Raw genomic sequence first — 23,018 nt, 5'->3', positions numbered from 1 at the left:
TTTGTATTTTTAGTGGAGATGGAGTTTCACCATGTTGGCCAGGCTGGTTTTGAACTCCTGACCTCAAGTGATCTGCCAAACTCGGCCTCCCAAAGTGCTAGGATTATAGGCGTGAGCCACCGTGCCCGGCCATATGTGTTAACTTTTATAAAGAACTTACAGACAGTTAGAACAGTGTCTGGCACAGAGTAAATGCAGTGCAAGTGTTTTGCTATTATTTGTGTGTCTATTATCTGCCTTCCCCAGTTAGCTCATATGCCTCCAAACAGCAGAAATCTTGTCTTACTTACATGGCATAGAACTATGCTCAGCTCAATAAACATTTGTTAAATAGATGAGCACATACAGACATGCTACGGGGAAGACAGGTTAGGAAGAGTCCCTGAGAGGAGTGCCCAGATAGGCCCCTGAAGAGAGGGAGTGGAGATTCAGTGGAGAAGGCAGGAAAAACAATCAAACAGGCTGGAGATGGAGCAACTGCTCAGCAAGAATGATGCCCACACCTAAGAGCACCATTACCTGCCTTAGAAGCACCATTCCTGGATGTCTCAGTCCCCAGATAGCCTGAAGTCTGCAAAAACTAGGAGACTGAAAGGACAGCTGGAGGGATGGAGGTCAAGCATAAGGAAGGACATTCCAGGTTGATGAGAGCAAGGAATGGCTGGGGAACCCTAGTGACTACCAGACCCTCTTCCCACCCTTTCAAGGACCCAACCAAATGATGAGAGGAGCCACAGCCAGGCCCGATGGCTTTTATTTCTTTCAGTTATGCTTGCGGCTGGAGTGGGGACGGGGGAAGAGCCCATGGCCTGGGCTCCCTGGAGACCAGGGCTGATGATACCAGCTGCCATAGGTGAGGTACCAGGCGAAGGTGCCCACTGCGGCGCCCACCACCTTGTGAGTGTACTGGTGGAAATAGATGACAGTACAGAGCAGCAAGAAGTTCCAGAGGCCCAGCAGCAGCACGTTCAGCAGGAAGACAAGGCGCAGGGGGGCGCCGGCAGGAAGCCCATGGGCCAGGTACTTGGCGAACACAGCTGCTTCCTCTGCCATGAGCAGGCAGCAAAAGGTGAGCAGGAAGGTGTGGGAGGAGACTGTGTAGCCTCGCCACTGGTGGCCGGCCGCCAGGCAGCTGCGGCGGTCAGGCAGCTCGTGGAGCAGCAGACCCTGGGGCAGTGGCTCGAAGCAGGAGCCAGTCAGGTCCTCGATGAGCAGGAAGGCCCGGCCGGCTCCCCGCCACACGGCTGCCCCCACCACCAGTCGGCTCAGGTGTCTGGCAGTTACTGCCACGCGCCGTGTAGCCAGGAACACCACCAGCAACACAAAGCCCCCTAAGAAGGTGCATGTCCAGCCCCAGGCTGAATTCACAAATTTTCTGTGGGCAAAGAGGGGAGACTATTGAGACCCCAAGCTCCATTTCCCACCCTGGTCTGTGCTCCCATCACTGCACTCTCCCCAACCCTACACATCATCACTGGTTCTCTCCTTGCCGTGCCCTTTACAGCCCCCAGTCATTTAAACTTTGCCATCTCCTTGGAGTACCATTCAGCATTCCAGGGTCCACATTTCCTCTTTAGTCCTGTTCCCGACTTCCCCTGTACCCCAGGGCTCTGTTCCCTTCCCCCTCCCCCGACCTTTTCCTCAACCTCCTAGCCTATTTTTAGTGTTCAGACTGGCAGGAGGACAGAAGCCTGGAGAAGGGAGCTAGGATCCCAGAGTGCAGGGATCCGGCTCCCACAGCCTTGAGTGGACTCACATGTTGAAGAAGTTGCCGTGGCTGGCGAAGATAGTCCGAGGGTTGACATGGAACTGCAGAAGCGGCCCAAAGATGACCACTGCTGCCAGCCAGGCATGGTAGAGGCGCCGTAAGCAGGGGCTGCCCAGAAGGCGGGCGGCCTGTTCGCTTCCAAAGTACAGCAAGGCAGAGGCCACCCAGAGCAGCACCTTGACCAGGCAGCCCAGCAGTACCTGGATTCGGGCCCCAGCCCCCGGTCCTGCCCCCACCACCAGCCCCCGCTCCATGTTCCCTCCCCTCCCCACTAACTGCTTGCTTTGCTGGGCAGCTGAGGAGGGGCTGATGGGCCCCCCTGGACAAGGATAGGCAGTGACAGGTGTGGCAGACACAAGGCAGAGCCCTGTTGGCAGCTGGCAGGTGGGGGAGAGGGACGGGGGGCAGTAAGGGGCCAGGGTGGAGGTCTGCCACGTCAGCAGGGTCCTGGCCTCGGGTGTGTGGTAGTATGTGTCCTGACAGCAGTCTGTGTCCTTTCCTGTTAGTCCTGTGTCCTTGGCTCCAACCATGTTTCAGTTCATGTCTCAGGGCCAGCTGTTCAGGGCTGTCCTTGTCCATAGTCTGCCAGGGTCTGCCAAAGTCCCTCTCCACCCACCCCTACTTTACCACTTGCTCCACAGGGAAATCAGAGGTCATGAAGGTAAAAATAACCAAACCTTGAAAGTCGTTTTTAAAAAAAAGCTGTCAGTCTTATCATTGTGATCTAGCCCTTCTCCTGGAGTTCTGAGCACGAGCCTACCAACAGCAGGATGCAGCAAGGTGGCTGTGCACAGCACTGTGGCCACCTTAGGCCTCGGGAGGCAGATCAGCAGGGGTATCCACTTCAGTGCTCTGTGACCCCAGCAGCTTGGCTCTGCCCTAGATCCTGTCTGGATTGAGGGTCTCTAAGGGACTAGTTTGGCCCAGGGCTGCTGTATAAACTGGCGGTTTCATCTGTTGATCACGTTGACCCTCAGATCCCTAAAGATTAGGTTTACTCCCACGTGACAGAGGTAGAGGAGACCCTAAAAGGGCAATTGCCAGACAGGAGTCAATTAAAACCTTAAGTTCCATCCTCCAACCAACTACCCTGGGCCTTGGGGCTCTCCATATAAGCCTGCCCTCCCAGTCTGACTGCTGAGGCGGCGACAGCAGGGCAGAGAGCTGCCTATCTAGGGAGAGTGCCTGTTAGTCAGTAACTGTTTCGAGATCACTTTTTCTTTCTTCCTCATTCCTCAAAACCAGTGGTGGGATTTCAGAGCACAGCGGAAGTAGTGAAAGGAATGAGCAAGCAAGGACACCTGAGTTCTGGGCCCAACTGTGTGACTTTAGGAAAATCAATGAACCCTCTTCGGTCCTCAGTAAATCAATTTCCTTTATAAATTGATCAAGACAGATTGGATAATCAATCAGATTCCTTCCAGATCCTAAAGCCCATACCTTGCAATAGTGACCTTCAACGAACCCTATAAAAGAATTTTGAACTAGGCCGGGCGTGGTGGCTCACGCCTATAATCCCAGCACTTTGGGAGGCTGAGGTGGGTGGATCACCTGAGACCAGCCTGGCCAACATAGTGAAACCCCGTCTCTACTAAAAATAAAAAAATTAGCTGGGCGCGGTGGCAGGCACCTGTAATCCCAGCTATTCTGGAGGCTGAGGCAGGAGAATCGCTTGAACCGGGGAGGCAGAGGTTGCAGTGAGCCGAGATTGTCCCACTGCACTCCAGCCTGAGCAACAAGAGCGAGACTCCGTCTTAAAAAAAAAAAAAAATCCCTCCCCTCATTTTTATTTATTAAAGTTTTATTATTTATTTTTTTGAGACAGTGTCTCACTCTTGCCCAGGCTGGAATGCAGTGTGCTATCATGGCTCACTGCAGCCTCAAACTCCTGGGCTCAAGTGTTCATCTGCCATAGCCTCCTGAGTAGCTAGAACTACAGGAATGCATCACCATGGTTGGTTAATTTATTTTTTATTTTTTGGCCAGGTGTGGTAGCTCATGCCTGTAATCCCAGCACTTTGGGACCAACCTGAGGAGCCACAGGAGTTCGGGACCACCTTGAGCTGGTTTCACATAGTGAGACACCGTCTCTACAAAAATTAAAAAAATTAACTGGGCATAGTGGCACGTGCCTGTAATTCCAGCTACTTGGGAGGCTGAAACGGGAGGATCACTTGGGCCCAGGAGGTTGATGCTGCAGTGAGCCCTGATGGCACTACTGCACTGCAAGCCTAAGCAACAGAGTGAGACCTTGTTTCAATATTTATTTTGTAGAGACAAAGTCTCAGTAAGTTGACCAGGCTGGTCTTGAACTCCTGGGCTCAGGTGATCTTCCTGCCTTGGCCTCCCAAAGTGGTGGGATTACAGGCATGAGCTACCATGCCTGGTCTCCTTGTGGTTTTAAATAGTTGCAAAGGACATAATTTCTACTGTATTATATACTGACATTTCAAAATAAAACCATGATATCACTGTTTCAAATGTATCCAATGAAATCTAAATACTACAGTGATTAGATACTTCACCATTATCCATTAAAACATGACAAGATTTTACATTAGAAATTATATTTCCATTCTACTCCCTCGCAGAATTTATCCTAATGTTTTTATGCTTGAAAGTCTTTTATTGACCATTTATCACATTTCTCTGCAAGAAAAGTAACTCAAAAAATTTAATTTTTTGTCTGTTTGTTTGAGATGGAGTCTCACTCTGTCACCCTGGCTGAAGTGCAGTGGCACGATCTTGGTTCACTGCAACCTCCGTCTCCCAGGTTCAAGCAATTCTCCTGCCTCAGCCTTCCGAGTAGCTGGGATTACAGGTGCCCGCCACCACCCAGCTTTTTTTTTTTTTTTTTAGTAGACATGCGGTTTCACCATGTTGGCCAGGCTGGTCTCAAACTCCTGACCTAGTGATTCACCTGCCTCAGCCTCCCAAAGTGCTGGGATTACAGGCATGAGCCACCGAGCCCGGCCAAAAAATTTAATTTTTTATAGTTTCTGGGCCCAGTGTGGTGGCTCACACCTGCAATTCCAGTCCTTTGGGAGACCGTGGCAGGAGGATCACTTGAGCCCAAGAGTTCTAGACCAGCCTGAGCAACATGGTGAAACCTTGTCTACACAAAATATACACAAATTAGCCAAGGATGGTGGCACCCACCCAGCTACTCAGGAGGCTGAGATGGGAAGATCACTTGAGCCCAGGAATTTGAGGTTGCAGTGAGCAGTGATGACACCACTGCATTCCACACCACTGCACTCCAGCCTGGGCAACAAAGCAAGACTGTCTCAAAAAATAAAAATAAATAAAATAAATAAAATAGAAATGTCCTGTGACCATAAAGCCCTAAGAGTTATTTTTTTTTTCCTATGGATTCTATTTTCATTGTAACTGTTAGTAGTCTAAAATATACTATTAGTACATGAATACCTTAGTTTTTGGGGTTTTTGAGACAGGGTCACTTTCTGTCAGGAAAGTGAAACAGTCTTATTACTGACATGGAGAAAGTTTTAGTGGTCTGGGTAGAAGATTAAAGCAGCCACAACATTCTCTTAAATCAAAGCCTAATCCAGCGGCGTGATCACAGCTCACTGCAGCCTTGACCTCCCTGGTTCAAGTGATCCTCCTCTCGTGGAGCTGGGACCACAAGTGCAGGCCACCAAGTTTGGCTAATTTTTAAATTTTTTGTAGAGACAGGGGTCTCACTATGTTGCCCAGGCTGGTCTTAAACTCCTGGGCTCAAGTGATCCTCTTGTCTTTGCCTAAAGTGCTGGGATTACAGAAGTGAGCCGCTGCACCTGTCCAGGAAAAGTTCTTAAAGGAAATTAAAAGGTACTACACTTCAGTGAACACATCAATGATACAAAAGTGAAATAGCCTTATTGCTGATATTAATAAAGTTTTAGTGGTCTGGGTAAAAGATCAAAGCAGCCACAACATTCCCTTAAACCAAAGCCTAATCCAGAGCAAGGCCCCAACTCTTTTTTTTTTTTTTTTTTTAAGAGACAGGGTCTTGCGTTGTTGCCCAGCCTGGAGTGCAGTGGCATGATCATGTCTTACTGCAGTCTCAAACTCCTGAGCCCAAGCAATCTTCCTGCTCTGCCTCCTAAGTAGCTGGGACTACATGTGCATAGCAACACTCACTATGTTGCCCACACTGGTCTCCAATCCTTGGCCTCAAGTGATCCTTCCATCTTGGCCTCCCAAAGTGCTGGGATTATAGGTGTGAGCTACTGAGCCCAGCCTATTCTTTTCAATACTATAAAGACTGAGAGTGGTGAGGAGGCTAGCAGAGGTTGGTTCATAATGCTCAAGGAAAGAAGCCACCTCCGTAACATAAAAATGCAAGGTGAAGCAGCAAGTGCTGATATAGAAGCTGCAGCAAGTTATCCAGAAGATCTAGCTAAGATCATTGATGAAGGTGGCTACACTAAATAACAGATTTTCAAAGCAAACAAAACAGCCTTCTATTGGAAGAAGATGCCATATAGGAGTTTCACAGCTAGAGAGAAGTCAAGGCCTGGCTACAGAGCTTCAAAGGACAGACTAATTCTTTTTATTAGGAGATAATGCACCTGGTGATTTTAAGTAGCAACCAATCCTCATTTACCATTCTGAAAATCCTAGGGCCTTAGGAATTATGCTAAATGTATTCTGCTGTGCTCTATAAATAAAAGAACAAAACCTGCATGACAGCACATATGTTTGCAGCATGGGTTACAGCATATTTTAAGCTCACTGTTAAGATCTACTCCTCAGAAATAAAGATTCCTTTCAAAATATTACTGCTCATTGACAATGCACCTGGTCACCTACAAACTCTGGAGATGTACAGGGAGATTAATGTTTTCACACCTGCTAACACAACATCCATTCTGTAGCCCATGGATCAAGGAGTAATTTTGACTTGCAAGTCTTACTTTTTTTTTTTTTTTGAGACGGAGTCTTGCTCTGTCGCCCAGGCTGGAGTGCAGTGGTGCGATCTCGGCTCACTGCAACCTCCGCCTCCCAGGTTCATGCCAGTCTCCTGCCTTAGCCTCCCGAGCAGCTGGGACTACAGGCACCCACCACCACGCCCAGCTACTTTTTTGTGTTTTCAGTAGAGATGGGGTTTCACCGTGTTAGCGAGGATGGTCTCAATCTCCTGACCTCGTGATCCACCCGCCTCGGCCTCCCAAAGTGTTGGGATTACAGGCGTGAGCCACCACGCCCGGCCAAGTCTTACTCTTTAAGAAATACATTTCGAACCCCGTCTCTACAAAAAATAACAAAAACGAGCCGGATGTGGTGGTGTGTGCTGGGAGTCCCAGCTACTTGGGAGGCTGAAGTGGGAGGATTGCTTGAGTCCAGGCGGAGGCAGAGGTTGCAGGGAGCTGAGCACACCAATGCGCCTGAGCGACAGAGCAAGACCCTATCTCAAGAAAAAAAAACATTTTGTAAGACTGCAGCTGCCATAGTGATTCCTCTGATAGCTGTAGACAAAGTCAATTGAAAACCTTCTGGAAAGGATTCACCATTCCAGATGCCATTAAGAACATTCATGGCTAGGCACAGTGGCTTATGCCTATAATCCCAGCACTTTGGGAGGCTGAAGTGGGAGGATCGCTTGAGCCCGGGAGTTTGAGAACAGCTTATGCAACAGGACGAAACCCCATCTCTACAGAAAACACAAAAATTAGCCAGGTGTAGTGGTGGGCATCTGTAGTCTCAGCTACTCAGGAGGCTGAGGTGGAGGACTGCTTAAGCCAGGAGAGGTCGAGGCTGCAGTGAGCTGAGATCATGCCACTGCACTCCAGCTTGGGTGACAGAGTGAGACCTGTCTCAAAAAAACAAAACAAAACAAAACAAAATTTTTTTTTCCAGACGGAGTCTCACCCTGTGGCTCAGGCTGGAATGCAGTGGTGCGATCTCAGCTCACTGCAACCTCCGCCTCGTGGGTTCAAGCGATTCTCCTGCCTCAGCCTCCTGAGTAGCTGGGACTACAGGCACCTGCCACCACACCTGGCTAATTTTTGTATTTTTAGTAGAGACGAGGTTTCACCATGTTGGCTAGGCTGGTCTTGAACTCCTGACCTCAGGTGATCCACTGCCTCGGCCTCCCAAAGTGCTGAGATTACAGGCATGAACCACTGTGCCCAGACTAAAAACAATGTAACTTTTATATGCACTGGGAAACCAACAAAATTGACTCGCCTTATGCAATATTCACTTTATTACAGTGGTCTGGAAATGAACTCGCAATTATCTCCTAGGTATGCCTGTACAACAAATATTTTACATTATTTCGATAACATAAAATTGTATTGTAAATGCGTCTCTTACTGAGAGTGGATGGTCTGTGGGGCTTTAGATCTAATGAAGCTGTAAGGATACTAACAATTTGACTTTCTCTCTTAATTTGGTGCCCTAGAAGTAACACAGGTTCTGGGTGAGATGAGTAGCACCTTAGGTAACTTTATCACTTGGCACACAGGGAATGAAAAGGGTGGATGGGAAAGGAGATCTGGCATGGTAGTTTCACACTAGGTAGATCAATTTGAGGAATGAGAACACAGAAGCCAAGGATCTGGACGTTTATTTATTTATTATTTATTTTTCAGACAGGGTCTCACTCTGTCACCTAGGCTGGAGTACAGTGGCACAATCACGGCTCACCACAGCTTTGACCTCCCGGGCTCAGGTGATCCTCCCACCTCAGCCTCCTGAGTAGCTAGGACTACAGGCATGCATCACCACATCTGGCTATATTTTTTTTTTGAGACGGAGTTTTGCTCTTGTTGCCCAAGCTGGAGTGCAATGGCATGATCTCGGCTCACTGCACTCGGCTCACCTCTGCTCCCAAGTTCAAGCGATTCTCCTGCCTCAGCCTCCGGAGTAGCTGAGATTACAGGCACCCGCCACCACACCCGGCTAGTTTTTTTGTATTTTTAGTAGAGATGGGGTTCCACCATGTTGGCCAGGCTGGTCTCAAACACCTGACTTCAGGTGATCCACCTATCTCGGCCTCCCAAAATGCCGGGATTACAGGTGCGAACCACCGTGCCCGGCCTACTTTTTGTATTTTTTGTAGAGATGGGGTTTTGCCATGTTGCCCAGGCTGGTCTCAAACTCCTGGGCTCAAGCGATCCATCAGCTTTGGCTTCCCAAAGTGCTAGGATTACAGGCGTGAGCCACCACGCCTAGCTTGTTTATTCTTTTAAAACTGCCTATTTTGCCATGAAATAGGTACCCTTGCTGTGAAAGCCTGTCAATACCCCTGGATGTGTGTACCTTCGTTTAAAAACTGCCTTAGAGGGCATGAAATGTCATCAGGGAAGATCTATTCAGAGCTGGGTGTGAGCTCTAGCCCTCTCCCTGATCATCGGTTTGCTCTGGGGTATGAGGTTCTGAGTGTGAGGCGCCCACTGGGGCCTGACGTTAGGGCCGACTTGCTTCTCTCAGGCTCTGCATTCATGGGCTGCCTCTTCCAAAGACTGCACAGCTGCAGGCCCAGCCTCAGAGCAGAGGTGATATGGGTATTACCAGGCTCTAACGGAAAGTGTGCTCCTGGATATCTACTTGCAGGGAAGCTTCTGAAATTGGTGAGGGAGCACCTACTGCAAGGCTCAGTGAACAAATGTTTTTGGTATTTCCCTTTTTCATGGGGCACCAGAAGGGTATTTTCTCCTACACAGGATCGCATCTGAAGACTCTGTTGAAACTGTGTTTTCCTGAAGTGAGAAGATGAAAGACCTCAGATAGGAAAAACAAAGTGAGAGAGAGAGACAGACACTGAGCCAGGTTCCCACACAGTTTATTGAGGGAGCCAAAGCCAGTGAGAGGACGAAGGAGTCCTACTTCAACCTACTTCCTTAAAGCTGTGTGCCTCCAGCATGAAGGGACCTTCCCGGAGGGCAGGGCCTGCCCTATGAGGGGCCACATGAAGCCTTGTGGAGACTCCTGCCTCTCATACCACATCCTGTCCTACCCTAAAGACCCAGACATGACAGCAGACATAATCCCCACCCCAGAAGGGTGCTGAGCAAACGCCCTTACCCATGCCCCTCCCCTAGAAACCTCAGGAAGAAAGGCCAGGACACCTGTCCTGTGATTGGCCAGTTGAATCCTCAACGTGAAGACCTGGCAGGCCTGGCTGACAGGTCTGTTCAGATGTGGCCTCAGGCGTCTACTCCAGGATCCAACCCCTAACATTCAAACATGATTAAAAACACCCAGGACACCTCTCTTGCTGGCAGAGGCCACACCCCAGATAATGGCAGTCCTGCCAAACTCTGGCCAGAGATAGGGACCCAAGCTGACTGGGTGTGAGCACGTAAGGAGACCACTCTGCCCCATGGGGAAGATCTTCCAGGGCTCAGCTGAGGCTCAGAGCCCAGGCTTATGTTTCTCCCCATCCAATGCCAGTGATTCCTCCAAACATTCCCCACAAGGGAGAAAGGGAGGAGGAGGCAGAGAGCCTATCAAGAGGTTCACCCTATATGGGGCTGGAGGTCGGACCTACTGGGGTGAGGAAAAGGGTGTAGAGGATCGGGGCACTGGGGCAGGGGCGCTGGCACATTCCTCAGATTCTGGCATGTCATCCTGGAAGTACTCAGCCTGGCGGTACTGCCACAGACGCAGGTTCCCGTCCCACTGCAGGGCAGAGGGTGGCAAGTAGTCAGGACGTGCTGCCCCCACCCAAGTCCAAGCCCCAGACATGTGCCAGCACCTGCAACCCCTGCAACCTCACCGAACTGCTGACAATCTTCTCTTCAAAGGGGTGCCAACTGACGTCACGCACACAGGCCTTGTGGTTGGTCAGCTTCTTCACAATGTGGCCACTTAGAAGGTCGTACACTGTCCAGGACAGGCAAGAGTGGAGAGGGACCACCACAAGACCTCTAAACTATCCCTCACCTCCCCGTGAGTAGCACTACTGACCTGCCTCTCAGGCAACTTCCCATGTTCCCATGGGAGCAAAGCCCACACCAGAAGACTGTGTTATTTCTGCTTCTATCCCTGTTCCTTTCCATACCTTGGGTTGAGGGTATGGTTTAGTGGTGTGGGTATTTCTGGCCCTTAGCTAAATTTCACAGGGGCTACAGTTAAGAAAATGCAGTGGCTTTAAAGATTTTAGTAAGATATGGAAGGCACCACAAAAGTGAACAACGAGCTGTCTAGGGGTGTGTGCACCTGCTGCACCTTATCTGGACAGCGTGCATCTTTCTTTTGTCATGGGACTGTGAGTGTCTCTTTAAGGACAGCACTGCCTTAGGCTCCTTGTATTTGCAGCTGTGCTTCTGTTTTTTTTTTTCTTTTTTTTGAGACAGAGTCTCGCTCTTGTTGCCCAGGCTAGAGTGCCATGGCGCGATCTTGGCTCACTGCAACTTCTGCCTCCCGGGTTCAAGCGATTCTCCTGCCTCAGCCTCCCAAGTAGCTTGTGATTACCGGCGCCTGCCACCATACCTGGTTAATTTTTGTATTTTTAGTAGAGATGGGGCTTCACCATGTTGGCCAGGCTGATCTCAAACCCCTGACCTCAGGTGATCCGCCTGCCTCGGCCTCCCACAGTGCTGGGATTACAGGTGTGAGCGAGCGTGCCCGACCTTTTTTTTTTTTTTGACAGTTTCTCACTCTGTCACTCCGGCTGAAGTGTGGTGGCACAATCATGGCTCACTGCAGTCTCGACCTCCTGGGCTCAGGTGATTCTCCCACCCTAGCCTCCCAAGTAGCTGGGACTACAGGCCTGTGCCATCACGTCCAGCCATTTTTTGTAGAGATGAGGTTTCTCCATGTTGCCCTGGCTGGTCTCAAACTCCTGGGCTCAAGTGATCTGCCCTCATTGGCCTCCCAAAGCACTGGGGTTACAGGCATGAAGCACTGCGCCCAGCTTATTTCTTTCTGTGCTTTTCTGCTTCAGCGACTGCATGTCCCCTTACTACTTGCTACCATCTTCCTGTGTCATTTTGTCTCTGTTCCCTCCTACCTTTCATCTGCAACCTCTTTCTTGACTGGCTGAAAAACAGAACCAACTATATTTTTGGCAATCTATTATATTTACTGTCTAGAATTCTATGTTCCTTTTCTTAATTTAAAACACTGAAAAATAGAATGGTTTCTATTTCTCTGTTTAAGCCTCCAAGCTAAGTTTGATTTTACCTGTAGCTGTCACTGGGCTTTTTAAGGTGGTCACTGGTCATTATAGGTGGAATGGCAAGGAGTCATTCCTGCCCTTCCTGAGGCCCCCTGTTCTGACACAATCCTTACCAACCACTTTGCCGGTGGAGCAGCCACTGTAGATGAACTGCTGGCCGGTGCTATGAATGGGGGAGAACCGGCAGCGGATGAGGGTGTGCAGCACTCCGTGGCCCCGGTAGGTCATCAAGGAGCTGTCCCCTGGGAGCTTCAGCTTCCGCCAGGCTGGATAGGGATGCAGAGTAAGCCCTAGGTTAGGAAATCTGCTTTGGGATTGTTTTGTACCACCAGTCCTGAGCAAGGTTCGATGTCCAGAGACAAATGCCTTTCCAACCTTCAAGTGGTGGCTCTTTCTCCACCTAATAGTCAGTGGACAGTCTCCAGTATGGCCCTGCTGGTTAATCATTACACTCAAATACTTTTGTTATTGGTTGATTCTGAGTGACCCCCACCCAGGCCCCAATCCTAGGAACCTCTGGCCATTCCATCCATGATTTAGCAAATAAAGAGTTAATGCCTGGCAAAGAGGGCTGAGGGGGAGGTCCTCCAGGGCTCCCAGGCTACAGACAAATCCACTGTGCCTGTACTTCCAGTCTCACCTTTTTTGGGCACTTGCTGCCAGCGATAGTCCCAGTTTTGCTGTGTGGCAGCCTGGCGTGAGGCTTCCATGCCTTCCCGGCTGGAAAAGCGTCGGATATCCCAGAGTTTGATGGTCTGGTCTTTAGAGTTGGAGATCAGATACCGGGCATCACCCTATGAATCCAAAGGTGGATAGTGAAGCATCAGAGCTTGCAAATGTCGGCGCCTGTCAGTCTAGTTCCCGTTCTCTAGTTGAGCAGAACAACTCTGGCCTCTGGCTTTACTTGCCTCTCTTCATCCAGGTGAACTCATTTCCAGCGTTCTGCCTCAGATCCTACCACCTGGCTAGGTTTTCCTTTCCTTGCCCAGGCTACTAGCTGGCTTTCCTATTCTAGCCTGAATCAGATTGTCTTCCATTTTTCCTTTTTAAATTTTTAATTAATTTTTTTTTTTTTTTGAGACGGAGTCTTGCTCTGTCACCCAGGCTGGAGTATAGTGGCGTGATCTCGGCTCACTGCAAGCTCCGCCTCCCGGGTTCACGCCATTCTCCTGCCTCAGCCTCTTGAGTAGATGGGACTACAGGCAACTGCCACCACGCCCAGCTAATTTTTTTGTATGTTTAGTAGACACGGGGTTTCACCATGTTAGCCAGGATGGTCTCGATCTCCTGACCTCGTGTTCCGCCCGCCTCAGCCTCCCAAAGTGCTGAGATTACAGGCGTGAGCCACGGCACCTGGCCTTAGTTTTTTTTTGTTGTTGTTGTTTTAAATAAATAGAGATGAGGTCTCGCTAGGTTTCACAGGCTGGTCTGGAACTCCTGAGCTCAAGTGATCCTCCCACCTCAGCCTCCCAAAGTGCTAGGATTACAGGTGTGAGCCACCGTACCTGACCGGTCTTCCATTTTTCTTGTATGGAAAGCCCTGCCCTGCTCCTTGAGGACTGGTGAGTACAGATGGAATTCATGTTCCCTGGCTTGAACCCGTTCCCTAAACTCCAACTCTTACAAACCTTGGTTAATAAGGAGCTTGTCAAATTCCCACACCAGTCCGCTTTTGTGCCCTCCTGGGCAACCAGAACCTTAGTGGCCTGGCTGTACAGTCCTGCCTTCTGGCCCACCTTGCTGTCAATGAAGGTGATGCCATCCTGGTGTCCAGCCAGTGCACCCACAGGCTTGGGGTCATCCTCCCGCATGGTACGTCGATCCCACACTTTGCAGATGGCATCGTCTCCCCCAGAGAACAGGATTTGGGAGCTTATATCAGCAAAGGCCACTGCATTCACATCATCCTCATGGGACTCAATCTAGGCGAAAAGGAGGCCAGGATATAAGACCTCTTTCTAGGTCTTATAATAAGCCAAAAACCAGGAGGCAGAGGCTCTATCTCAGGAGCCATACCTGAAGGGTGCGCCGGTTCTGTTCTCGGTCAAAGACATACAGGCAGCCATCATTGGCCCTGAAAGGGAAGGGATAAAGGAGGGTCCTGGAGCCATGATCGAGAGGACCAATGTGGTATATGCTCTAGGGAGTTCCACTGAGAAATCCTGCTCTGGGTCAAGCCCTTTGCTCTCTTTATACAGGAAGTGGGGGAAGAGTTAGCTGTGTTTCAAGGAGGCTTGACACCTCCCATCTCGTGCTGGGGAAATGGAGAGCCAGGGGTGAAGCAACTTGTAAATCCTGACCTTGGAGAAGGTCTGGTTGTTCTCTGCAGCTGCCAGTGCCATCTGTGTAACAGCAGAGCTCATCTCTGGCAGAACCCCCATCTTGTTATTGAGGGAAACATACCCCACAAGCACTTACCCTCCTAGTACTTCTCGTCCATCTGAGGAGACAGCAATGGAGAAGACAGCAAAGCGACGCTCATCTGGTCTAAAAGCAAAGAAGGAGCTGGGTTAGGTGGACTTCCCTTCAGCTTTTGTTAATCTACATAGAATCTGACAACGGTTGTTAAGGCACAACCCCAGGGGAAAAAAGAAGTCTGGCTAACATGCACCACAATGCAGATGCTCAGTGAGAACCCAGAAATCATCCTGCAACCATCTATTTTACCCAGTCCTCTGGCTGACAAGATGGTGCTTCCCTCCCAGGAATGCACACAGACCCACCAGTATACTTTTTCCCCTAAGCAGAACTTCCAACTCAAGAGGTTTGCTCCCAAAGAGCTTCCCTTGAGAAGTTTCTGATGAGTCTGACCAGAAAGGGAAGCCAGTACCTGAGATCCAGGGCAGTGTGTGTATCTCCCTCACCATAGATATTGCAGATATGAACTAAGAGAAGCAAGAAAAACAAGTATCTTTCAGGGATGGGGGAAGGAGAGTGGAAGTGAAGCTAGGGAAGAGATCAAACAGGGGACAAGGGTACTGGAGCACTTTGGGAGTGATTTTCCCAGGACAAAGTGAGGGATCCTGGCTCAGAGGGGACAGGCACATGGAAACCTCAGGTCCCAGGCTGGAGAGTCAGTGGAAGCCTGGTGTATACTCACTGTAATCAGACCAGCTGGAGTAGAGGAAGTGGCTCCCATCAGGGGTGAAGGCCACATCCAAGACGCTCCAGCCTACATCGCGGGCCTTGATGCTCTTGAATTTACGGAAACGGCCATACCGGCAGTCATACAGTCGGATTGTCTGGTCTGTATAAGTAAAGATGAGGCAGAATTATGGGACACTTTCCTTGTAACTTTCCTAGATTAGACGTCACCCACTCAGTGTACCTGTGGAGTCTTCTCTTTATCATGGGAAACATGCTCTGGCTAAGCATCCTTAAGCCAGGTCTGAGCTCCCCGTCTGTGGCTTTCTAGCCTCAGTCAGGGTGAACGTCCCATGTTCCAGGAAAAGACAGTTTATAGGACCAGGGTCTGGTACCTTGGCAAGCAGACATGAATATCTGACCATCTTTGCTGTAGATGCCACAGAAAGCCTTCTGAGAGTAGCTATCAGTGAAGCCCAGATCATTGGGCAAGAAGCTAGGGAAGGAGAGAGAAAGTGAGGGTAAGGGGTGCTCAGGATAAGGAGTGTCCCAATTAGCAGAATCCTAACAGAGCTGGAATATCAGAACAGTCATTCTTCCCTTTTGGCTGTGAGTGCAATCCCGTCTTTCAACCATTCCACCATCCTCTAAATTTCTACAATTTTCTACACTTTTCTACTTCGTTTACTCTCAAAGTTTCAACCCCATTTAACCTAACCTTTAATATCTCTGAGGCTCCTTTAACACCTACCCCTTCAAAGTTTAGGAGATAAGACCTATCTGACCCTTAGAGTCTCTTCACCGAGCCCCATACTCACTGAGATATCACTCGAGACTGTTCTCCAAGGGAGAAGCTTCCCCGGTGGCAGAGGCCCCGTTCTCTCTAAATGGAAAGGATTGGGGAATATTGCTAGCAGAAATAGAGGGCCACTTCAGCCATATCAAGCCCCCTTGTCCAAAGATATTGCTCTTGTTATAGAAATGGACACAACACATCATAGTCTGTTCCACAGAACTCTGATGAAGGCTGGTTAACCCTCCAGCCCCAGCCCTTGAGGCTTCTTCCTTGGAAAGTTGACTTCCTTTTTCACTGGGGCTGGCAGAGCTTCTGGCTGCTTTGGCAGGCCTGCTGCCAGGCTGGGAGGTGGAGAGGCCTACCTGGTGCAACATTCGAGGAAAGCTGTGCTTCTGGGCGGCCCGCCTAAGCCCCAGCTGCCCTGTGGCCAGTTCCACTTGTGTCTTGATCTCATTGCATTCCAGCTCCCGGGTGTCAGGGGTAGCATCCACTGTGAGAACCAAGGAGAAGTTTCATCCTAGGTCTTCCAGCCTCAGAGGACAGTTAGCACAACTGTACCCAAGCCCACCCCTGTGGCTGAATATACTGGGGCTGTAAGGACTCCTTATTCCTTAAATTATCGTACCTTCTTTCAATGTAACCTATCATTCAAAATATCACTAAAAGGTTTTCTAGTAAAAGTCTTCCAACATTAGGGACTTTTCCTCTTACCAGGTGGGTTATATCGATCCCCAAGACGACCATCCCAAGCTCTGTCATTCTCTTCCTCTGAGTCCAAGAGGGCCTGAATGAATTGTAAATTTGCTGCACCTCCTCCCTGCACCAACCTCACTTGGCCTCTGTGGAGAGACCCCCATTATAAAGGAGGGGACTTCTTCCCCCAAACCAACCAAATTCAGAGTCAATGGCTATCTAGCTCTTAGACCACTTGGTACTCATTTTGAGGTTTGAGGCTGACTAGACCTTGGCTGTTATTTTTGGTCTCCTATAAAACACAGCAGGAAAGTCAGTCTTACTCTTACAGCAAGAGCAAGACCAACATGCTGTGGACGTGACCTACTAAGTTGACCTCCCAGCGAGCTAAACATTCTAACATCATTTCCTTAGAGCAAGAGCAAGACCAATACGCTGTGGACATGACCTACTAAGTTGACCTCCCAACGAGCTAAACATTCTCACAGCATTTCCTTCTGAGCCTCTGCCTGAGAAGTCCACCACAGAAGACAATATTCTAAGCTTGGTGAGGTGGTGTGTGCAACTGTAGTCTTAGCTACCTGGGAGGCAAAGATTGCTTGAGCCCAGGAGTTGCAGGCTGTGGTGTGCACTTGATCACCCCTGTGAATAGCCTGTTCTCCAGACTGGGGAACACAGTGAGCCCTGTCTATGTCTACTAAAAACAACACAAAACACAAACAAAAAAGAATACAATATTCTGAAGGGACCCCCAAGCTCATCTTCTCCTCAAAGAGCCATAAGCAAAGAAAGAAAGCCAGCTGCACTCTTTTCCAGTCAATTCCAGGTGGTCTCTCCCTTCAAGGCATTCTTTCCTCAAGAACAGGTTAGAGTCAGGGCAAATTAAACTTGTTTTTCAAGTAAATCGAAGCGGCCTCATATCATGTGTCAACTGCCTTACTAAAAAGTTCAACACTCCCTTCCCATCTCTTCACCCCTTACATCACTCCTTTCCCACCAGGACCCCCCCCTTTTTTTTTCAAGCTTACTTGGAAAATAGATTATATTTGTGTAGTCACAGAGAGAGGCTCCCTTGAATAGCCCCTCAAACACATGAGCAGGTCCTCTTTGTGATCCTCCCTAGGTAAGAACCACTCTTACTGGGTATGGAGCTGAGTGCCATGGGTGCACAGCAGGGAAAGGCTGTTCAGCTCAAACAGAACAGCTGTCCTGAGCGAATCCCATTTCCTAACCTCTGTAATTTTCCTGCCTGGAGTTGGGATCAAGGCACTGTGGTAGCACCTGGTGGGGGTCACACCAGAGGGTAAGTTACCTGCGGAGGAGATAGGCCAGTACCTGGGCCAGATCCACATCTTCATCCTCTTCTTCCTCTTCCTCACTCCGACGCAGGCCAGCCCCTCTTCGGGTCAAGCCCTCGGAGGGGTCTCCGGACCCGGATCCTGCACTGCTGCTGTTCCGTGATCCCATCTTCTGGTCACAGCATCCTTAGGTCCTGTGCGGGGGCTCCTCCTGTCACCTCCTTGGGTTTGGTGAAAGCAAAGCGTGCTCTAGAAATACCAGGGTCTCCTGAGACGGGGTAGTAGCTATCGCTAGGAGGGTGACCCTTCCTCGGGGCTGAGATCCCTTTTCTTTAGCCTATGCCAACTACCAAGGCGTCGGGAACACAAACCTTCCCCAATCCTGTGAAGCAAAGAAAGCAAGAGTGAACCGTAGTGCGCTACCCTAGCTCACCAACTGAAGAAAGATTTGTTTTCTACACCAAACTCACCTATCGAAGTCCCTGGACTCGGGAACGGGAGGGGTGTTGGGCGGTGTTGGATTTCCAGGTAACCTCTCTGACTGACCAATCGAAATCCCTCGCGGAAGAAAGCGCTTCACTAGCTTATCTCATCTAACCAATTAGAAGCCTTAGGACTCAAAGACCCTCGACGCCCCCACCTTATCGACCAATCAGAGCGCCCCCTTACGAAAGCCGGCAGCGGTGATAGCCAATGAAAATAGAATTTAGCCTAACACCCCTCCTTCCTTGCCTCACGCCCACGTGGTGCGCCGGGGGTGTGTACGCCAAGAGGGGGAGGAAGCCGAGAAGCACCTCCCACTGAAGCCGGCGGTTACCGCCCCACGCGAGACCACCCACCAGCCAGGAGCAGTCGCAGGACGCGCAGCGGCGCGAGGCCTTGTTTACACCGACTGCCGCCACTGCGTTGGCCACCCGCTCCTCCGTCAAGCGCTTCGCTCGTCACGCATCTCGCGGCTTCTCGTCTGGCGGGCTGCAAACGTCACACGACGGCCCCGCCCCCTTGGCCAGCCAACTGGACAGCGGAGAACGATGATTGATAGGTAGGCGGGAGAATGCGCGAGGGGCCTGAGGGGAGGAGAAAGTGCGCACCCAAGGAAGGCTGTTAGCTCTTGTTGGGGAGGAGTAAGTGGGAACTGGCAGCTTCCTGGATCAGAGATAGCCGAACTAGACGTAACGGCTGAGAGGCGGGGCTTAAAAAAGAAACCATTGGTGGTTCGCTACCGAGAGGTATTTTAGCAAGGGATACAATTTACTGTCTGTCCCTAAAGATCATTTGGCATCGCACTTTTCAGACAGTGCCCAAGGGCCTCCTCTTTCTCCCCACTGCTTCCTCTGTGGGGCTGGAGCCGTTCTCCTGTCGCTGGCCGCGCTCCAGTCGGTTCTGCCCTAAGGGGTGCCCGGCGTCCCAGTAGGCCTCCACACCGTCCTTCCGGGCTTAGCTTTTGGAAACCTTGCTCTTGGGACGGTCCCCTTTTAGACCTCCCTTTATCCGGTCTGGCAATTTTTTAAGACAATCCCTGGTTTTCCGCCGCGGTCTTTGCAGACGTTCCCTAATACACACGTCTTTCTCTCAAAGCTTTTCCGGTTCCGCTGTCCCCTTAGACGCTCCCTTGGCCCTCCGGGATTTGCAGACCTTCCCTAGTCCCTCTGTCCTCGCAGTGCTTCTCCGCCCCCGGCCGCGGGTCCAGGGTGCGCGCGCGCCGCCTCCTGCCCCTTCCTGCCCCCTCCTGCCCCCTCCTGCCCCCTCCTGCCCCCTCCTGCCCCCTCCTGCCCCCTCCTGCGGGTTTATGAGTAACAAGCCTGAGGCCAAGGCCGGGACTTAACCACATCCGTGATCCTCGCCCTGGCTGGGTGGAGACGTGTGGGTTGAATGACCTTGCTGTCTCGGGCTCAGAGGCCCAGGGTCCGAGCTGAACTTCAGTCCCTGCGGCCTGCACTTCCTTGGGAAAGCTGCGAGCTTCCCTCCGCCCGCTCCTGAGGGCAGGGATGGGAGCGAGGGCTTGTGGCCTTCTTGGGCCCTCCTGGGGCCTCTCCCAGTGAGGGCGAGGGTTTGGCCAGCTTTCGGGCGACGTCTCCTAGTCTCCAGACTCGGAGACCTGAGCTTGTCACCAGGGCTAGCTTTGATGGCCTCTGCGCTTAGAAGGGTCCTGAATGCTTGGTTTAATGTTCTAGTGTTAACGGTCTTGAAATTATTAGTAATTTTAAAGCAAGTGCCTGGCATTTTCATCTTGCACTCGGCTCCACTGATTATGTAGGCGGTCTGCTGGGCGCCCGTCCTCTATTGCCAGATTACTTACTATCTGTGCTTTAACGTTTATTGAGACTTTAGGATTCCGTGGTTTCTGGGTTATCCAGCCTGGAAAATCGGGATCTTTATTTATTGATTGATTTTATCTGCGTTCTCTCAGAATGTGACGGAATCATTTTTAAAAAATTGGCCGGGCGCGGTGGCTCACGCCTGTAATCCCAGCACTTTGGGAGGCCAAGGCGGGTGGATCACCTGAGGTCAGGAGTTCGAGACCAGCCTGGCCAACACAGTGAAACCCCGTCACTAAAAAAAAAAAAAAAAGCCGGGTGTGGTGGCATGCGCCTGTAATCCCAGCCACTCGAGAGGCTGAGGCAAGAGAATCGCTTGAACCTGGGAGGCGGAGGTTGCATTGAGCCGAGATCAGGCCACTGCACTCCAGCCTGCGCTACAAGAGCGAAACTCCGTCACACACACAAAAAACAACAATCAACCAACCAAACAAAAAAACACCTATGCCTCTTCCGGTAGTTGATCTGCTGAAGAATCCTCCGCTAACAGCATTTAGTGCTTAACCGACAAGTGAGCTGGGCGCGGTGGCTTACGACTGTAATTCCAGCACTGTGGGAGGTCGAGGAGGAGGATCATTTGTGGCCAGGAGTTCAAGGCCAGCCTGGGCAACATAGTGAGACCCAGTCTACAAAAAGAAGAAAAATAGCCGGCCATCGTGGCGCGTGCCTATGGTCCCAACTTACTTGGGAAGGATGAAGGAGGGAATCTTGAGCCCATGAGGTGGAGGCTGCAGTGAGCCATGATTGCTCCACTGTACTCCAGCCTGGGGATAGAGCTAACGCCTGTCTCTAAAAAAAGAAAATCAACAAATGGCTAACTATTGTTCATTGTTTCAAATACAAACTTCCAAACCTGGTTGTCTATTTTTAGTAACCTCATTTTTTGATACTTCTGCCAAGCAAATATGCCAATAAATACCTTGTTTATTTTTACCTCTGCACCTTCCCAGGAGAATTTCTTATCAGAGGGAAGCTGTCTTTACAAAACTCCCTTCCTCACAGCCTTGCACTTTGACCCAGTAATACTGCTTCCAGAAATCTAGGCCGGACACGCATAAAAATTTATGTTCTACATAGCAATTATTGATTAAAGTGGAACACTGGAAACAAAGATCTAAATATCTTGCAATATGGGATTGGTTAAATAAATTATGGTCCATGTAGTATAGACACAGAAATACCAGGTAGCTATTAAAATGGTGTTATAGTCTTCAATTTTTTTTTCAAGGTACCTATTCCTGGTATAGGTTTGTTGTAGCCTTCTATTTTTATACCATGAGAAAATGTGCAAACAACATTGTCAAGTTAAAAAAAAAAGATAATCATTTCTTCTGGTGACATGTAATAGATGCAAAAACGATGTGGTTTCAGTTTTTCATTAGAAAGTATAATAGGCGTGGTAGCTCACACCTGTAATCCCAGTACTTTGGGAGGCTGAGGCGGGCAGCTCGCTTGACCACAGGAATTTGAGATCATCCTGGGCAACGTGACGAAACCCCGTCTCTACAAAAAATACGAAAACAAAATTGAGCTGGGCCTGTAGTCTTGGCTACCCAGGATGCTGAGGTGGAAGGATCACCTGAGTCTGGTCAAGGCTGCAGTGAGCCATGATTGTGCCACTGCACTTCATCCAGCCTGGGCGAGAATGAGACCCCGTCTCAAAGAAAAAAAAAAAAAAGTATAATAATACCCAGCTCATTACATCATTAAACAAAGTGGAGAAGGCTTGCATGAACTGGTGACAAAGGTGTAGTTTCTACAAAGGATTATGATTAATACAACTATAGCACCTGAGGTCCAGAAAAATGAACAAAAAACTTCTGTTACACTTATCTCCTTAACAATTCATTTTTTAATTCTCTTTTCTCTTCTTCTTACAGATTAGTTTAAACCTGAATAAAATCTTTTAATTCACACTTTTGTAATATGGAACTTGTACATTATTGAATAAAACATTTAAAAGTCATGGTAAATGTTAAAATAACTGAGGTTTTATGACCAAATTGAGTCCTCCTTCACATCAAATGGGAAAGAATATAAGATTCATCACTGGATTCATTGTTTAATTTTTTTGCGTATAAAAGTTTTTTTTTTTTTTTTTGAGATGGAGTCTTGCTCTGTCGCCCAGGCTGGAGTGCAGTGGCCCAATCTCGGCTCACTGCACGCTCCGCCTCCCGGGTTCATGCTATTCTCCTGCCTCAGCCTCCGGAGTACCTGGGACTACAGGCGCCCACCACCACGCCCGGCTAATTTTTTGTATTTTTCTTAGTAGAGACGGGGTTTCACCATGTTAGCCAGGATAGTCTCGATCTCCTGACCTCATGATCTGACCGCCTAGGCCTCCCAAAGTGCTGGGATTACAGGTGTGAGCCACCATGCCCGGCCTCATGTAAAAGATTTTTAAGCCTATGAACTTGATTATCTCACTATGACCTGTAATGTTTTTCAGGATGTGTAACAGCATTTATATCTTAGGGTATACAATGTGTCTATTGAAATAAATAAAATGGCATATCTTTAAAAATAATTATGGTGAAGTCATTTTGATAGACTCAATTTTGCCTATGCTGTCTCGATTTTGAAATTTGGTACGTTGCTTGGTTACAGTTTGTGAAGCATTTTTCATTTGGGCAACCTCTACTCTCTCCAGTTGCACTTAAAGTCACTTAAAGCCACAGAGAGGTTTTTCTAACTTCAGCACCCATTTTAGGACAATTTCTGGTAATTGCTAAGTAAATGTCAGCTAGTTGACTTCCTGCCTGACCTGCCTTGGCCTGTTTCCTGCTCATTAGCATCTCCACTAGAGGGCAGGCTGGGCTGGTGAGGAGAGAAGGAAAGGAGCGTTTTCATTCTCTAGCTAACCCTGTCCTCCTCTCTTCTACTGCAGTCCCCAGCTTGGTGACCACACAGAGCTCCTGGGACAGTTCCG

General features: G+C 49.5%; 2 protein-coding genes across 20 annotated transcripts; both read right to left on the bottom strand.

The window, feature by feature from the left end:
• Positions 1-738: 738 nt before the first annotated feature.
• Positions 739-4,019, bottom strand: FITM1 (fat storage inducing transmembrane protein 1). The gene is made up of 2 exons (XM_054448946.2): positions 1,757-4,019; positions 739-1,375 (listed from the first exon to the last, which is right to left on the bottom strand). Exons 1-2 carry the CDS (start codon positions 2,296-2,298, stop codon positions 763-765), a joined length of 1,155 nt encoding a protein of 384 aa, XP_054304921.1. The 5' UTR covers positions 2,299-4,019; the 3' UTR covers positions 739-762.
• Positions 4,020-9,544: 5,525 nt separating this feature from the next.
• Positions 9,545-21,743, bottom strand: DCAF11 (DDB1 and CUL4 associated factor 11). Of its 19 annotated transcripts, none has more exons than XM_054448936.2 (15): positions 18,242-21,743; positions 17,786-18,153; positions 16,492-16,619; positions 16,143-16,270; positions 15,803-15,867; positions 15,380-15,480; positions 15,001-15,147; positions 14,731-14,785; positions 14,319-14,387; positions 13,917-13,974; positions 13,637-13,822; positions 12,541-12,694; positions 12,014-12,166; positions 10,497-10,603; positions 9,545-10,399 (listed from the first exon to the last, which is right to left on the bottom strand). In XM_054448936.2, the coding sequence occupies exons 2-15, from the start codon at positions 17,938-17,940 to the stop codon at positions 10,265-10,267; spliced, it is 1,641 nt and encodes a 546-aa protein (XP_054304911.1). In that variant the 5' UTR covers positions 17,941-18,153; positions 18,242-21,743; the 3' UTR covers positions 9,545-10,264. The 19 variants fall into 19 exon arrangements, with proteins under 19 accessions (XP_054304911.1, XP_063507529.1, XP_054304916.1 ...); XM_063651459.1 differs by having other exon boundaries at positions 18,611-21,743; XM_054448941.2 differs by having other exon boundaries at positions 16,492-16,564; positions 17,809-17,992; positions 18,611-21,743.
• Positions 21,744-23,018: the final 1,275 nt, after the last annotated feature.

The sequence above is a fragment of the Pongo pygmaeus genome, chromosome 15, assembly GCF_028885625.2.
Source record: "Pongo pygmaeus isolate AG05252 chromosome 15, NHGRI_mPonPyg2-v2.0_pri, whole genome shotgun sequence".
NCBI classification, from domain to species: domain Eukaryota; kingdom Metazoa; phylum Chordata; class Mammalia; order Primates; family Hominidae; genus Pongo; species Pongo pygmaeus.
Note: the sequence above shows the minus strand (reverse complement) of the source record. Positions and strands in the feature narration are given on the sequence as shown.